Source organism: Phycodurus eques, chromosome 1 (assembly GCF_024500275.1).
Source record: "Phycodurus eques isolate BA_2022a chromosome 1, UOR_Pequ_1.1, whole genome shotgun sequence".
NCBI classification, from domain to species: Eukaryota; Metazoa; Chordata; class Actinopteri; order Syngnathiformes; family Syngnathidae; genus Phycodurus; species Phycodurus eques.
In genome coordinates, this window is record NC_084525.1 from 16,783,568 (window position 1) to 16,801,870 (window position 18,303).

Consider the following 18,303-nt stretch of genomic DNA (forward strand, 5'->3'; position numbering starts at 1 on the left):
GCCTTTAGTGTGTCTAGCAAACTTGTTAGTGAATGAACACCATATCACATGCATGTTAGTCAACTGGTGTATGCAGTTGCTGAGCCAGCACATGGAGGAAGGGTGGGCCCGGGTGGGGCCGGCCCCCTCCACCCATAAGGGGGGTCTAGCCAGCGAGCCTGTACCATTTGGCAAGTTCAAGTTACTGCTGCGCTTAATACTGTAACTTTTTGGTAAATTTCCTTTGAGCTTCTAATATTTTATGGCAAAAGAACAGACTACACTGTTAATTCATTTCCCAACCAGTATAACACAAGTTTAGTATATAGTTGCACACCACAACTTATGTCTGTGTCAGGAAATACACACTCACAATACACCATACAATCAAATAAAATGTTCCTCTTGCTTGTTCCATTTTACAACACATCCTGTGTTATATCTAATGACGTGTCACCTTTTTCCTTTTGCACTAATAGTTGAAAATCCCTTTCGTATCTGTGTGAGCCACACTTGTTTCCTTTCTTGTTTTTAATCTGCTTTAGAGTCACCTTTAGATGGTCTCTTTCTTCTGATAACCTTGGCTTTTACTATGGGAAAATGCATATGATAACCTTGGTATGAACTTCTGAGAGAATTGTACAAAAGTCTAATTCAGTTAGTTTGCCAGTCAGCTTGATAGATGTGATGTGTGTGCATGTACAACCAAATCCTTAAAACATAGTCATGCCTTGTGTTTTGCAATGAAAACCCTATATTTTAAATCAAACTGGAAATTCCATGCTCGACTACAGTAATTACAGTGTATTACGTTCTGTACAAAATCCTACAAAAATTTTCAATAGGGAGTATTTCTTGACCTTTTGTGTTTCACGTCAGGATTGTTGCTAAATCCTTCCCAGGCAGATCTTTAACGTTTGCTTGGATCCTTCCTGATTAAGGGCGCTCACTGATGAAGGCCTGTGAGCCTCGTCCAAGGGCTCAATGTCCTCACAATTCGCCACCAGTGGGAAATCACTCCATTTGTTCACTTTAATTCTCCATTAACTTTCAAATTCTTTCTGTAGCTGAGCTTTGTCTGGGAAATTGAAATGGAGCTTTTTAATCATAATACTAATGCTCCTTCTCTGCAAGGTGGCAACGTTCTACTCAAGACACATTGCTTGTAAAGCGCGCACAGAAGATTGCGCTAGTTCATTCATTGATGTGGGCCAACTAATGAGGAACAGTCAAACTTGCTGTCAAACTGGCAGACTTTTCCTCTCATTGCAGGGTGCGAAAACCTGTTGAGACACAGGATGTGGTGAGTTGTTGCCTTTTTTGTTGTGTGTGTGGTTGTCTGTGCTTACCTCCTGTGCAAAACACTCAAACAAATTGACTCCAGTGGAATGTGTGCCTCCTGTACTTTGCAGAATTATAATTTTTTAGCCTTTCCTGTGCTTTCGCACCACGCTAATTGTACTTCACTGCACTGTGTGCTTTTAACTGCGTACAGTACAAAACCTCTGCAAGATTCAACTTCTTAAACAAGTAAAAGAAAATTATTTTTGTTCGTCCATATGTAAGATGGTCAGTTCATGTTTCACAGAAGATGTAAGACAGGGGCATCCAAACATTTTTCTCTGAGGGCCACATATAGAACAAAAGAAGGCTTCATTTTGACATTCTTCACCTTTAATTTAATAAACACACAAAAACCAATCCATCAGTGTAGGTAAAGATATCCATCCATTCATCCATTTTCTGAGCCGCTTCTCCTCACTAGGGTCGCGGGCGTGCTGGAGCCTATCCCAGCTGTCATCGGGCAGGTGGCGGGGTACACCCTGAACTGGTAGCCAGCCAATCGCAGGGCACATACAAACAAACAACCATTCGCACTCACAGTCACACATACAGGCAATTTAGAGTCTCCAATCAATGCATGTTTTGGGGATGTGGGAGGAAACCGGAGTGCCCGGAGAAAACCCACAGAGGCACGGGGAGAACATGCAAACTCCACACAGGCGGGGCCGGGGCTTGAACCCGGGTCCTCAGAACTGTGAGGCTGACGCTCTAACCCAGGGGTGCCCAAACGTTTTGGCTCAGGGGCCACATTGACGTAAAAGAATTGTCCTGCGGGCCAGCATTAATTTTACATGCTACCGACGAGGGGAATGCTTTTTTGTATTTATTTTTATTTTACTTTGTTTTACTATGCTGTCTGCTGCTAGGTAGATCTGATAACTGCCTGACCTGGATAAATGAAGGTTAAAATAAAAATTAATGAAATGCAAAATAAAGTTTTTATATGAAATTTGACTCAAACTCAAACATCAGAATCAACAAACAACATGTTTGCATTAATCTGAAGGGTGATACTGAGATCTCGACTGCAGTAAATGGGGCAGGTCTGGCTCAAAAACGGTGGTTTTAATGCGCAAGATGTCACGCAGGTGGGAGTCACTTCGTCTTGTCCTCACGCGGTTCTTACTCATGTTCATTACTGAGAATGTCTTCTCACACAAGTATGTCGAGCCAAACAAGCTCAACATTTTCTTAGTAAATGTACGAATCTCTTGGAACCTGTCTTTATGCAGCTGCTGATAAAAGTTGACAAGAGGGAGTTGTTGGTACCGGCTACGACACTCCATGTCACACTGCAGCTCAATGAGCTCCAACTCTTAATATCAGAAGAAACTTCTTCGATCCTTCGTGACACAGTGCTACGAGCCAGGAAACATTGGCAAACTGTTGCTTTTTCTCAGGACAAATGTTCTCCACCATTTTCATCACACAGTCTTTAATAAATTCACCCTCAGTAAAAGGTTTGCAGTGCTTGGCAATCAGCGTTGCCACCTCATAGCTTGCCTTTGTTGCATTTTCATTCGAATCACTGGCTCTTGTGAAAAAGTGTTGCTGTGCCGTTAAACCAGCTTCCCGTGAAACCAGCTTCCAGTTGCTTAAATTTTTCACTGCGTTCGTTCCCAGTTAGCTTGTCCTAATTAGCATGTTCCGTCTGGTAGTGCCTCTTTATATTGAACTCCTTGAACACAGCCACAGTCTCTTGGCAAATTCTAAACTCAGTGAAAAAATATTCAGACTTCCATTTGTCCTGGAAACGTCGGCCCTCGCTATCAACTTTCCTTTTCTTACTTCCAGTTGCCATTTTAGAATTGGGCAAAAAACAGATCATGCGCAAAACGGCCCCGCAAGAGTTCAGCCACAAGTTTACTGCCATCCTGTGGTAAAATATAAAATTACGCGTGTATTTTGTACTGCCGGGCCACATATTATTGGTTTTATGACAGAGGGTTCGGGCCAGTGGAAATATGAACACGGGCCGGATTTGGCCCGGGGGCCGGACTTTGGGCATGTCTGCTCTAACCAGTCAACCACCGTGCCGCCTTAGGTAAAGATATGCAAAATAAATATATGTTTATATACTATATTTAATTTGGAAAAACTGCTCCATCACAACTTTCTGTTACAGGTGATAAGACAAATAATTTGGGGTTGCCCTTGGTCCTGTATTTTACTCGAAAAGATTCGCACTTGCACTGAGCAGCAGCAGAATCATAACTCTACTTTCAGACCTCAAATTGGCACAATCTATAGTAAGCATGCTATATTAAACGGAATGTTAACTTCATTAGGCTCATTGAATCATCTTTCTCATTGAAATGAATGGTAATACCATTAATCTGTTCCAGTTTCCCATCAAACCCAACAAAGATTTGTAATGTGTTTTTTTACAGAAACAAAAAATAGCACTATATTATATTATGCAACCCCAATTCCAATGAAGTTGGGACTTTGTGTTAATTAAATAAAAACAGAATACAATGATTTTCAAATCATGTTCAACCTATATTTAACTGAATACACTACAAAGATAAGATATTTAATGTTCAAACTGATAAATTTGATTGTTTTTAGCAAATAATCATTAACTTAGAATTTTATGGCTGCAACACGTTCCAAAAAAGCTGGGACAGATGGCAAAAAAGAGGAATGCTCATCAAAAAAAAAAGTTGAGGAATGCTCATCAAACACCTGTTTGGAACATCCCACAGGTGAACAGGCTAATTGGGAACAGGTGGGTGGCATGATTGGGTATAAAAGGAGCTTCCCTGAATTCACAAGCAAAGATGGGGTGAGGTTCACCTCTTTGTGAGCAAGTACGTGAGAAAATAATCGAACAGTTTAAGGACAATGTTCCTCAACATACAATTGCAAGGAATTTAGAGATTTCATCATCTGCGGTCCATAATATCAAAAGGTTCAGAGAAATCGATCCCTCAGGCGGCACGACATCTAAAACCGACATCAATGTGTAAAGGATATCACCACATGGGCTCAGGAACACTTCAGACAACCATTGTCAGTAAATACAATTCGACGCTACATCCGTAACTGCAACTTGAAACTCTACTATGCAAAGCAAAAGCCATTTATCAACAACACTCAGAAATGCCGCCAGCTTCTCTGGGCCCGAGCTCATCTAAGATGGACTGATGCAAAGTGGAAAAGTGTTCTGTGGTCCGACCAGTCCACATTTCAAATTGTTTTTGGAAATTGTGGACGTCGTGTCATCCGGGCCAAAGAGGAAAAGAACCATCCGGACTGTTATTGACGCAAAGTTCAAAAGCCAGCATCTGTGACGGTATGGGGCTGTGTTAGTGCCAATGGCATGGGTAATTTACACATCTGTGAAGGCACCATTTAGGCTGAAAGGTACATACAGGTTTTGGAGAAACATATGCTGCCATTCAAGCAATGTCTTTTTCATGGACGCCCCTGCTTATTTCACCAAGACAATGCCAAACCACATTCTGCATGTGTTACAACAGTGTGGCTTCGTAGTAAAAGAGTGCGGGTACTAGACTGGCCTGCCTGCAGTCCAGACCTGACTCCCATTAAAAATGTGTGGCGCATTATGAAGCGTAAAATACGACAATGAAGACCCCGGACTGTTGAACAGCTGAAGCTGTACATCAAGCAAGAATGGGAAAGAATTCCACCTGCAAAGCTTCAACAATTAGTTGAATCAGTTCCCAAACGTTTATTGAATGTTGTTAAAAGAAAAGATGATGTAACACAGTGGTAAACATGACCCTGTCCCAGTAATCCTGTAATCCTGTTTATTGTATGTTTAGTTTGACAGTAAACATCAAGCGGTGGAAAAAAAAAACAGACCGTGATGATTTTGATCCATTTTATTAAAACAAAAATGGGTAGTATGATTCTTCAACTGTCTGGATTGATCATTGAACCAACCATTACAACATGACACTTCCTGCTCTGACACATCCTCCTCTCAACAAAAAGACAAAATACATCACTGAAAAATGTTTGAAACTCCATATTTATCTTATGTTTACATGTTAGTTACTGTAGTTAATAGCAGGCTACTTACTGGCCAATCCCAAAATTAATCTGTTCACATTTTCCATCCATCCATTTTCAACAACGCTTATCCTGGTTAGGGTCGCGGGGCGCTGGAGCCTATCCCAGCTGACTTCGGGCGAAAAGCGGACTACACCCTGAACTGGTCGCCAGTCAGTTGCAGGGCACGCTGTACACATTTTAATCCAAATAAATATAACAAAAATAAAATAAATTTCATGTTTTTTCTCAGTTTTGTGGAAATGTGAACATTTGTTTTTTTCCTTGATAAATGAAATTTAGAAAACTTTATTTTATACTGTATTTACTTGGGTTATCTTTGTCTGGTACAGTATTTAAATTTCCTTGATGACCTTAAACATTAAAGTGGGGAAACCGCCAAAAACATTGCAGCACTATATGTGTGTATGTATGTATGTAAATATATATAAAGTGGGTACGGAAAGTATTCAGACCACCTTAAATTTTTCACTCTTTGTTATATTGGAGCCATTTGCTAAAATCATCAAAAAAGAAAAACTGAAATATCACACAGCCATAAGTATTCAGACCCTTTGCTCGGTATTTAGTAGAAGCACCCTTTTGAGCGAATACAGCCATGAGTCTTTTTGGGAATGATGCAACAAGTTTTTCACACCTGGATTTGGGTATCCTCTGCCATTGCTCCTTGCAGATCCGCTCCAGTTCTGTCAGGTTAGATGGTGAACGCTGGTGGACAGCCATTTACAGGTCTCTCCAGAGATGCTAAATTGGGTTTAAGTCAGGGCTCTGGCTGGGCCCTTCAAGAACAGTCACGGAGTTGTTCTGTAATGAGGAAAAATGGCTGCAAAATAACAAAGAGTGAAAAATTTAAGGGGGTCTGAATACTTTCTGTACTTTCTGTATATATATATATATATATATATATATATATATATATATATATATATACCTATGTGTATATTCCTATTCATTCATTTTCCGTACCGCTTGTCCTTATTAGGGTCGCGGGCATGCTGACTCTGTCCCAGCTGACTCTAAGCGAGAAACAGGGTACACCCTGAACTGGTCGCCAACCAATCGCAGGGCACATATAAACAAACAACCATTTGGACTTCACACACCTACGGGCAATTTAGAGTCTTCAATTAACCTACCATGCATGGGAGAACATGCAGGGGAGAACATGCAAACACCACACAGGCGAGGCCAGGATTTGAACCCAGATCCTCAGAACTGTGAGGCAGATGTGCTCACCAGTCTTATACCGTGCCGCCTATAAATAAACAAAAAAAAATAATAAATAAATATATATATATATATATATATATATATATATATATATATATATATATATATATATATATATATATATATATATATTTATTTGGGCTAACCTTGAGTCACTGAATGTCCTTCGTTATTGCTCTTACTGATCTTCTCTCATTCTTCCATCCCCCTCCCTTCCTCCATTCTTCTTCCGTCATCACCCTCCTCATCACAGTGTCCATCCACTGTCCATTCTTTGACGTGACCCCCATCAGACTGTCCATCCAACTAAATCTCCCTTCTCTGGTGTCACTATCCCGTTTGCTCTCGCCCTGGCCTCATTTGTCCGCTCTCTCGCATTAAATCTCACTCTCTTTCTTCCAGCTGCCCGCTCCTATCCATGCATATCTTCTAAACATGATACCCTTCTCTCTATATCCCACATTAAGGCCAATCCGCCCATGGATCGGCATTCCATGGACACAACAAACCGGCCTGACGTCTTTGGCGAGTGTGTGTGGCCAATCGACGCTGATGCCGCTGTGCTGTATGAGACAGTAGGTCAATCAAGGCACTGAGGCTGGAAGGTTAAAGGAGAGGGAACTGGGACGTTAAAAGAAAACGCCAGGCTTGGGAGAGGTAGGAGAGAACAGACGAGCATCAGGAGGGTGGCAAAGATGATGACCTCACACGGAAAACTGAGGAGGGAGAAGGGGAGTCTGGCCGAGTATGACTCTCAGATGAAAGGTGAGTCACCGGGCATGTGTGCATGATTATTTTGTGCCATATCCACACACCAGACACTTTATTAGGTATAATATCACAGCGTCCTATATCAAAACTTCTGCCTCGATGAAGATAATGATGCTTCTTTTGGGATTAACACTGCCTAACAGGCAGAGTTGGCAATAGTGTTCAGACTCTGTTCTTAATTATAGACTCTAAAATGTACTTAAAGTTCTCATGCCATCAAAATGCAATGTTTTCCACTGTTTTATGGATAACATGGGTCAAAATGAGTCTTGACCTGGTCTCCGTTTGACATCTACGTGGTTTGTCGATTGTTTAGAATAGCCAATGAAAGGCAGAAGGCAGAAAAAGGAGCTGATCACTTTCAGGCATTGGTGTTACGTGATTATGCTACTCATTATTCAAGTACCTGCTTGTTCGTGGTTGATAGCCACCCACTCAACTCAACTTGTGAAAATGACTGAACGATAACGCACCTGCATCTTATGCAAAGCTAAAAGTTGGACTTTGCATCACCTACCAACCTTGGAGGAGATGAGGAATAAATGGCTTCAATTTATTTTTTTATTTCAAAACCTGGAGTTGTGTCGTCACGCAGATTACCCACCTCTCCATCAGCTGTAAGTGCTTTTATGCACACAAGGGAAACCGAAAGTAATATTGAACTATATGACATCACTAGCACATTTTGACAATGCAAGCATGAACAGTTGCATCTTTTTAAATTTTAATGAAAAGAAAAATGAAGTGACGGTGTTTGGTCCAAGTGGCTCTTGTAAATCCTCACTTGTTGACCTTGGGCCTTTGTCACAATACGCAAAGGCAACAGTCTCGAACTTGGGTTTTAAAATGGACAGTGATTTTAAATTTGATGAGCAAATTGGCGGGGTAGTCAAATCCTGTTTCTTTGATATTAGGCAGCTGGCAAAGGTAAAACTGGAATTATTATTATTAATTATTATTATTAATTACTGGAATGCTCCTTGTTTTGGAGTTAGCCAGTCCTTCCTTAAACGTCTCCAGTTGGCTCAACATGCTGCTGCTCCCCTCCTAACTGGAGTATGTAAGAGGGAGCGCATAAGTCCGGTCCTGGCCTCTCTCCGATGTCATTGAATGGGTTGTGTTAGTGTACCTAATGTAATCAGTGGTGGATTTTAACACATGAAAGTGTGCTGTTGCAGCCAGTGGTACAAACACTATGTCTGACTGTATTTGTACTTACAGTATGTGTTACCAACATAGTATCGAGCTCCCTGATGAGCCGTGTGAAATGTTCTGTCGGAATAACCTTTCAACCTTGTAAGGAATCCTTTAATAGAAGCCAAACCATGAGTCAATATTGACATCACACATATTGCAGCAAATAGCAGTGTGTGCACGTATTTGTGTGTTATACAGTTTGCTGGGTTTTGGAGGATGCATACCATGGCTCACTGGCTCTGTACTGTACTACAAGGATGTATTTATAGTCTGTATTGGCGTTGCTGTCTCCTCACATCCAGTCAGCCTTGGAATGCGTGCGGCCAAAATGAAGGGAAGAAGGGAAATGAGGGATGGGGGATGAGAAAGTTGAGAAAGGCTATGTGAGCGATAGATGAAGAGTGAAATGCAGACACTTTTGATATGAGACATTGATGACTTCATTGGCCTTTTCAAAGCTCATGTGCAGCACTGGGCCATGCTGAGTTCACTCACCAACGTGTATGTATTGAAGGTTATTTTGGGTTTATAACGAGTTACCTGAGTGGAAGTAATTCCTCGATGAAAGCGAGTCAGACAAAAATTACCAAGTATTCCCTCAAGAAAAGTCTGTTAGTTCTTCTCTTCAAAGAATGTCTAAAATACTAAATTTGACTAATTCCTTTTCATGTAAGCCTGGTTTCATTTTAATTGATGAAATTAAGAAATTGCTCAGTGCACACATTTTTATCAAGTCATGGTCAATGCGAATGATTTGTGATTTCTGAAGCCACAGTTGTAAATAAGTATATTATATTAAAAATCCGGCACGGTGGACGACTGGTTAGAGCGTCAGCCTCACAGTTCTGAGGACTGGGGTTCAATCCCTGGCCCCGCCTGTGTGGAGTTTGCATATCCTCCCCATACCTGCGTGGGTTTTCTCCGGGCACTCCGGTTTCCTCCCACATCCCCAAAACATGCATGGGAGGTTGCTTGAAGACTAAATTGCCTGTAGGTGTGAATGTGAGTGTCAATGGTTGTTTGTTTCTATGTGCCCTGCGATTGGCTGGCAACCAGTTCAGGGTGTACCCCGCCTCCTGCCCGATGATAGCTGGGATACGCTCCAGCACGCCCGCGACCCTAGTGAGGAGAAGCGGCTCAGAAAATGGATGGATGGATATTAAAAATCCTCCACCTTAAATTGGAGCTTCATTTGTGGAATGTGTGGAATCTGCTCTTTTTGAACTGACAATGGTGAAATTAGGCTGATTTTAGCTGCAGTTAGCAGGCAATTGCTAAAAGCTAGTTTATAGCTGAAGATGGCCATGTAGTCTTATATGACCATTGATTGCTTTTGCCACAAATGATAGCAAATGTCTGAAATCATTAATAGATGCTACATTTTTAAGAATCTATTTTTACTTGAAAACCATGCCTTAGCATATTAAGTAAGTAAAGTAATGTGATTATATAAACTACCGGTACTCAACAAAGTTAGGCTAGGATATTCGGCTAGTCAGTGACATTTCAGGATGAACCTAAATTTGACCTCTAAACTTTTGAACGCACATATCCAACTGTTCAATGTGTCAGAAACTATTGTACGACTCACTGTTCTCCAACAAGGTGCTGAACAGCAAAATTCACAACAGGCATTTGGTCCATGCATTGACCAATACATTTCCTGGTTCAATTAAAATTTATATGGAAACAGTCCTCTTCATACAGGGGGAGATACAGAGAGACTGGAAGTGTCACAGAAAGGCCGAGAAGTGAACATCGAGCAACTGATCAACAGTACCACGCCATTACGAGGCTTCAAATAGGATGGAATTTGCAACAGAGATACAGAGAGACTGGAGGAGTCACAGAAAGGCATAGAGTGGACAGAGTTTTCCAAGATGGCGCCTACCAGTGTGGTCGCCTCGGTAATGCGCTCTCTAGTATTGTTTTTGTTTTTGTGTTTTTCGTCCGTCTTTGGAGACCTTACACGACTCACTTACACAAGGGGAGACCTGCTAACCATCAAGGAGGCTACTCCGGACTTTCTGTCACCAACTTTTGCAAATCCGCTCAGTTTTTTTCCCCGAGTTACTCACCGGAGCGCCGTCCGCGGTTTTCGGTGCATGGAGATGGAAGTGGCGCCACAGAGGGAAGCGTGGTGGCATTCTTGTGAAACTCCGCAAGAGAGGACACAGATTGTCATTCCCGTCGATCCACCTCGCGAATGTACGCTCCCTACCCAACAAAATGGACGAGCTTCATCTTCTGTTAAAGACCAGTAAAGACTTCGGACGTTCCGCGGCCATGTGCTTCACGGAGACCTGGCTTTGCGACGCTGTACCCGATGGCGCCGTCACGCTTCCCGGCTTCAACATTCATCGAGCGGACCGCGACATGGAATCATCGGGGAAAACGAAGGGCGGCGGGATAGTCCTCCATATAAACGAAAAATGGTGTACGGACGTCACGGAGCTCAGCACACACTGAAGCTCGCATTTGGAGTAACACGAACACTGCATTGCTAACGCTCGCCGAACAAGTCAACGAAAATTGAAAAAAAAAAAAAAAACGGACTCACCCCTCATTATTCTAGGGGACTTTAACAAACCTAAACTCAACCACAAACTCCCTAAATACAAGCAGCACATCGACTGTCCTACCAGGGAAAATAATACTTTAGACCACTGCTACACTACGGTAAAAAACGCATACCGTGCTATACCTCGTGCAGCCCTGGGCTCGTCTGATCACTGCTTAATTCACTTAATACCGACATACAGGCAAGAACTTAAATGCGCGAAACCTTCAGTGAAAACAGTGAAAAAGTGGACCAATGAAGCCAAGATGGAACTTCAAAGCTGTTTAGACTGCACAGACTGGAGTGTCTTTGAAAATTCAGCTGGCAGCCTGGATGAATATACGGACACTGTTACACCCTATATCAGTTTCTGTGAAGATGTGTGTGTACCAACAAAATCATTTTGCACATTCAACAACAACAAGCCGTGGTTCACTGCTAAACTTAAGCAGCTTCGCCAAGCTAAGGAGGATGCATATCAGAGTGGGGACAGGGCCCTGTATAATTGAGCTAGAAACCAGCTGACTAAAGAAATTAACATTGCAAAGAAGAACTATGCAGCAAAGTTGGAAAAACAGTTTAGCGCAAACGACTCTAAATCAGTATGGCATGCATTCCAATCGCTGACTAATTACAAGCAACGATCCGCCCAAGCTGAGAACAATAGCACACTCGCCAACGACTTGAACACCTTCTACTGCAGATTTGAAAAGGACATTTTCACACCCCACACCCACAGATGTCAAAGCGACAGGCCTGTCGCTTTGACATCTGTGGTCATGAAGTCCTTTGAACGTCTCGTGCTGGACCACCTCAAGAGTGTTACAGGTCCGCTGCTGGACCCCCTGCAGTTTGCCTACCAAGCGAACAGGTCTGCGGATGATGCAGTCAACATGGGACTGCACTTCATCCTAGAACACCTCGACAGTGCAGGGACCTACGCGAGGATCCTGTTCGTGGACTTCAGCTCAGCGTTCAACACCATCATCCCTGAACTCCTTTCATCCAAGCTTCTCCAGATCAGCGTCTCACCTGCCATCTGCCAGTAGATTAACAGCTTTCTGACGGGCAGGACACAGCAGGTCAGGCTGGGGGAGGCCACCTCATCCACACGCAGCATCAGCACTGGGGCGCCCCAAGGTTGTCTCCTCTCTCCGCTGCTCTTCTCTCTGTACACGAACGACTGCACCTCAGCGAACCCGACTGTCAAACTCCTGAAGTTTGCAGATGACATCACTGTTATCGGCCTCATCAAGGACGGTGACGAGTCTGCATATCGACAGGAAGCGGAGCGGCTGGAGCTGTGGTGCGGCCGACACAACCTGGAGCTGAACACGCTCAAGACTGTAGAGATGATCGTGGGCTTCAGGAGGCATCCTTCGCCACAGCTGCCCCTCACTTTGTCCAGCTGCCTTGTGTCAACCGTCGAGACCTTCGAGTTCCTGGGAATTACAGTCTCTCAGGACCTGAAGTGAGCGACCAACATCAACTCCGTCCTCAAAAAGGCCCAGCAGAGGATGTACTTCCTGCGGCTTCTGAGAAAGCACGGCCTGCCACCGGAGCTGCTGAGACAGTTCTACACAGCGGTCATCGAATCAGTCCTGTGTTCTTCCATCACAGTCTGGTTTGGTGGTGCTACAAAAAAGGACAAACTCCGACTGCAATGGACAATCAAAACTGCTGAAAGGATTGTCGGTACCCCCCTACCCACCATTGAGGACTTGCACGCTGCCAGAACTAAGACAAGGGCGTGCAAAATCCTCTCGGACCGTCTGCACCCCGGTCACCGGCGCTTCCAGCTCCTTCCCTCAGGTAGGCGCTACCGATCAACGCAAACTAGAACTAGTAGACATTCCAACAGCTTCTTCCCTCTTGTGATCAACTTCTTAAACACCTAACCTATAATTCCATTACAACAAGCTGGCAATTTTTTGACTTGAGTTCGTTGTCACATTTCTGTGGGGCCAATTATGTATTACTTGTGCACTCACTGTAGTTGTCTCGCCATGCTGCACTATTTGCATATACTGGCCACTCATGCCAGAGTAGCATCTGCTCCATTTGCACACTGATTGAGGAGTATCTGTAACATTTGCACAACCAACATTGTCCCAGATTATCGCACTACTCGTCACTTTAAACCACATACACTCCTTGAATTCTCGGCGCCTTTTGCACAATGATCATTGCACCGGACTATTGCAATATTAGTCATTCGAACTGCTCTAAATGCTAGAGGACTCTGCATCTTTTTGCACAATTGTCAAAAAAAAAAAAAAAATGTACCGGCATTACCAGATAACTAGCAACCCTTTACTGCTCAGTGACTGGTTTTTTTTTGTCAGTGTCTTTCTGTCTCCAAAGTGTTCTGTAAATTGACTGTCTGTTGTCATACTTGAGCGGCTCCAACTACCGGAGACAAATTCCTTGTGTGTTTTTTGGACATACTTGGCAAATAAAGATGATTCTGATTCTGATTCTGATTCTGATCCTTGGAAACGTTCATGGATCAAACACCTGTTGTGAATTTTGCTGTTCAGATCCTTGTTAGAGAACAGCAAGTTGTGCAAAAAGTACTGAAACATTAAACATTTGATCAGTTTAGAAAAGGTCGATTTAAGTTCACCTGTAAAGGTTATAGTGCATTTTAGGTTCATCCTTAAATTTCACCAGAAAGAAAGCCCAATATCACTTACATTTTGTGAGTTGTGCATATACAGTATATATATATATATATATATATATGTACTGTATATTTATATATATATTTATTTATTTAGTATGTATGTTTTTGTCCTTACAATTACTGTAAGTAAACTAATTTAATGTAATTAAAGTAAACTGTAATGTAAATACTGTTGTTTTATAAAGATACTGTTCAAACATCTGGGAAAGTCATTATGTGGATTTTTGTTTTGGTTTTGACAGTTTAACAGCAGTGTCTTCTCCCTCTATCTCAGACTTGCGGGCTCAACTGACGGACCAAATTAAGATTTTGGACTCCCAGATAGAGGTTAAACAGCAGCAACTCTCGGATCTCTCTGAGTTCCTCCGTCGACGCGGCGATATTGAGGCCGAATATGCTCGTGCCCTTGATAAACTTACCGAGAGGTTCACGCACAAAACTAAGAAGTAATTAACCAACATCTCATTTCACATAAATGCTTGTCAGTAATGAGCTGTTCGATGTTTATGAGGATGTCTTTTCCTCTGTAGGAAGGAGCAGTGGGGTCAGTCGGTGTGTCAAGTCTGGTCCGTTTTGTTGACTCAGACCCGTTTGGAAAGTCGTGAGCACTCAACGTTGGGTGACAGCTGCTGCAACGCACTCACACAGCGGTTAGCGCACAGCACGGAGGACACACACCGGCTACACAAACGGGTGAGTGCAGCACCGGAGCCTTGACTGTGAAATGTACGATGGAGCGCAAATAGTGGCATAGCTTGATTTTCGTGCAAGTGAAAAGCTCGTTGGCCATCCACAGAGCCATTCGCTCAAGTGCGGGTGTGTGGGGGCAACTCTTATTTTTGTGTGATGGTCCAGTCCAATCGGGTTCGACTGCATCGCGCAGTGTGAGGCAGGCCTTATATAAATGTTCTTTTTACCAACAGAGCAAAGAGGTTGGAATCCAGATGCAAGATGAGTTGCTTAAGGTCACCACTGAGCTGCAGACGGTGAGTATTTGAAAATGTTGTTCTGCATGTTAATACTGCAAAGTAATGTCATATACACAAGAAAGTGACAATGGTCATGTACACTGTGCATCACATGATGCATGGTGATGAAGGCCTTGAAGACATACAACCAGTACCACACTGACTGCCTGATAGCTGAGGGAAAACTGAAGGAGGCTGAGCGGTTGGAAGAGAGGCACACTGGCAAGTCAGCTGAGCTCGGCCTCGGCCTATCAGGAGGGCAAAGGCGGAGCTCCGTCAAAAAGATGGAGAGATTAATGGAGAAGGTAAATCACATTTCTCTAAGCATGTCATGAACATTTCTATATTATGCGTGAAGTTGAATTGACAGACATGTTTATATGACGTGTTTATATGAATGGACAGACAGATGGTTACATAATGGGCTCTATTTTCGTGACTACCGCAAATCCAGCACTTACTTGGCATAACTCTGTGAGGAGGCGGACTATATTGGGTTTTGGTAATTTCATGGACCAGCGTACCCCCAGCGCTTTTAAAATGGGACCTCTGCACTTGGCATCATCACAGCTGACTTCAATCCTGTCCAATCGAAGCGGTTTCTGTCATTCCCTTTAAAAGCGGCGCAAACAGTCTCACATGGTGATGTTTCTATATGCGGAAGAAGACTCAGTGATCCGTACAGGACTGGAGCATTGAACGTCAGCGGGTACCCTTGTTAAATACAGAATGCGCTGATGGAAAACTGCTGGTGACTTCAACGTGTCCAGGGGCCTCTTGTATCTATCCCCTCCAACGATTGTGGACAGACAGATGTTTGTGTGTGTATGCAGAGGCATGGCCGAGTGCAGGAGACCCAGCTCAAGTGTACTAAGGCCCGAAATGACTACCTGCTCAATCTTGCTGCAGCCAATGCAGCCATGAACAAGTACTACCTGCAGGATGTCAGCACTCTCATTGATGTAAGAAATAAGCATTGTAGCAGCTCTCTCATCTCTCCCGTCTTCCTCCAATCTGTTTATCATCCATTCTTTCCATTTCAATTGGCAATCGAAAAAGTGACCCAGACTTACTTTGTCAAATCTCTTTAAAGCTAACAGAAAAAAGAAGTTGCCTTTTCATAATTCTTTTCATAATCAAACTCATTCCTTGGGCTCCTTTTTCAATTTCATATTTTTTATCAGAGCCTTACAATTGCATGATGAAAAATATGGAATTCTTTCTTTTTGTGTGTGTGTGTTTTAGAGCAAATCAAATAACAAAATAATGAGTCACATTTTTAATTGCCAATTGAAAATGGAAAAGCAACAATGATACAGAGATGTTCCTCTCACACCACACCAACATTATTCATGCATTCTTTTTTGCTGCTTACATCCTTGTACTTTCTACTCTGTATCGCTGCCTGTCTCCCCCTGGACAGTGTTGCGACCTGGGTTTCCATCAATCCGTGGAGAGGGTAATGACGTGCTACCTGGCTAGTAGGTGGCGCATCCAAAAGACAGAGGAGGCAGGGCTGAAGCAGTTGGAGGCCGCCGTCACGTCGCTGGACCAGGGCGGAGACAGAGATGCACTGCTCCAGCAGCATGACTCAGCCTTCTGCCTTCCATTTAGGTTTAACTACCACCCGCATGAGGGCGACCAGGTAGATTGTTTTTTTGTGGAAACAAGATGAAACTTGAACGTTGGTCTACTCAGTTGATGATTTATATTCCAGGTGTGTGAGGTGAGTGCGGAGAGTCAGGTGAGGTACGAGATGGAGACCAGATTTCAACAGCTTCAGTCTCGACTAGCCGCTGTCACATTGGAAACAGAGGAGGTAAGAAAAGCTTCAGTATACAGCAAACCTTGTTGTTTGCAGGGGTTAGGGACCAAGCTCCAATGGTAAGAGCAAAAACTGGCCAATAATAGACACCCTCTCCCTAATTCTTTTTATAATTGTCTATATAATAATTTAAAACCTAAATATAACCAAAATTATGATTCCAAAACACTTTAATATAATTTGAAACTCAACTTTATGGTGGCTGAGACAGGTCACAACAATTGTAAACGCCACAACATAATGAAATTAATCCACAACATAGTGACACACCAGAAGTAAATTACCGGGGACTCATATGGCCGACGGTCCAACGGGCTTCCCTTTGTCTTTAATAAGGAAACATTTTTTTAAATGTTATTTACATACCTCGTATCCCTCAATGATGTTAGTTGACAACTGCTTAAGTTACTTCGAGGTAACTAAAATTATGTTCAACTGACAATAGCAAGAGTTTCCAAAATACATTAAATGTTACTAGAGGATATTTAAAGTTATAGTTTACTAAACTTCAGGTCAATTGCTGACAGCTAAACTATACCACACTAGTTAAAATTAGTTGACGTTAGCTAAAATTAGTTCATAATACAGTAACCAAGGCCCATTGATGATAGCTTGATTTAGCTGACAATAACTTAAGTTCCAAGACTGTAGTTTATTAGTTGACAAACGACTGATAGCTGACTTTAGCTAAAGTTATATAACATTGTATTGTAGTTAGTCAAGAAGGGCTAAAGTTAGTTCACAATAGCAAAGGTCAGTTGACTGTACCTAAAGTTAGCTAACTGTGGCTAACCTCACCAGACTATGGTTTAAGTTAGTTGAGAATAGCTAAAGTTAAGATCACTGGCTATACCAAAAGTTACCAGAATATATTTAAAGTTAGTTGAGGATAGCTAAAGATAGTTTACTTAAGATAAAGTCAATTAACTTTAGTCAAAGTTGCCTGTTTCTCTACTGTATGGCAAGAAAGTAAAAAATAATTTCATGATCATCTGTGTCCCACCTTATCTCAGGTCAGTAAAACTCTCAAAGCGACACTCACAGCCCTGCTGGACTCTATGTGTGACAGCGACTGCAACCCCACCCCTGATGTGCCCAGCAACCTATTACATGAGCCCCCCGGAGCAGGCTCCGTCCCAAAACTTACCCTCGCTAAGCGTCGAGCCAATCAACAGGAGACAGAGACCTACTATTTTATAGTGAGTTATATGCGCATACGGAATCTCATAATTGATATGAAAGAACCAAAGTTCCATGCAGTATCTCAGTCACTGGACAAAACTATTACATTATGTCTCGTCAACCGCCATGATTTGTTTAAAAAAATATTGATAGTCTTCTGTTTTTTTTATTGGCATAGAAAGTGAAGGAGTTTCTCACCAGTAGTTCTCTGACTTTCAAACTTCAAGCCAAGCATGATCTACTACAAGATGCAATACAGAAAGGTACAGTCTTATCCAGTGAAGCCTCCAAAGTTGGACACAAAGGTTGTACTGGTGCTCATTGGGGTTGTGGTTACATCAGCATATGATTGGTAAAATGCATTTCTTTATGTGAGTTACTTAATTCAATTTACCCCTTTGAAGGCCATAGGGCGTCCACCAGAGCTCTCCATCTCACTCTCTTCTGAGCCCTGGCCTTTGCTTCTTGGCAGCTCACGCCCATGTTCTTCAGGTCTTGAAATGTGGAACATCTCCAGGTG

General features: G+C 42.6%; 1 protein-coding gene across 6 annotated transcripts in view; it reads left to right on the top strand.

Annotated features, from left to right (window-relative positions):
- LOC133404642 (SLIT-ROBO Rho GTPase-activating protein 3-like) overlaps positions 1 to 18,303 on the top strand; it is a 44,180-nt gene that overhangs the window by 4,545 nt on the left and 21,332 nt on the right. For 5 of the 6 annotated variants that reach the window (XM_061680728.1, XM_061680766.1, XM_061680746.1 and 2 more), the window contains exons 2-11: positions 7,062 to 7,359; positions 14,083 to 14,254; positions 14,339 to 14,501; positions 14,732 to 14,794; positions 14,908 to 15,081; positions 15,610 to 15,738; positions 16,200 to 16,421; positions 16,494 to 16,595; positions 17,615 to 17,800; positions 17,962 to 18,046. In XM_061680728.1, coding sequence (XP_061536712.1) covers positions 7,290 to 7,359; positions 14,083 to 14,254; positions 14,339 to 14,501; positions 14,732 to 14,794; positions 14,908 to 15,081; positions 15,610 to 15,738; positions 16,200 to 16,421; positions 16,494 to 16,595; positions 17,615 to 17,800; positions 17,962 to 18,046 — 1,366 coding nt within the window. In that variant the 5' untranslated portion in view covers positions 7,062 to 7,289. Of the gene's footprint in view, positions 1 to 1,251; positions 1,283 to 7,061; positions 7,360 to 14,082; positions 14,255 to 14,338; positions 14,502 to 14,731; positions 14,795 to 14,907; positions 15,082 to 15,609; positions 15,739 to 16,199; positions 16,422 to 16,493; positions 16,596 to 17,614; positions 17,801 to 17,961; positions 18,047 to 18,303 lie in introns of all 6 variants that reach the window. The other variant, XM_061680736.1, reaches the window with a different exon arrangement.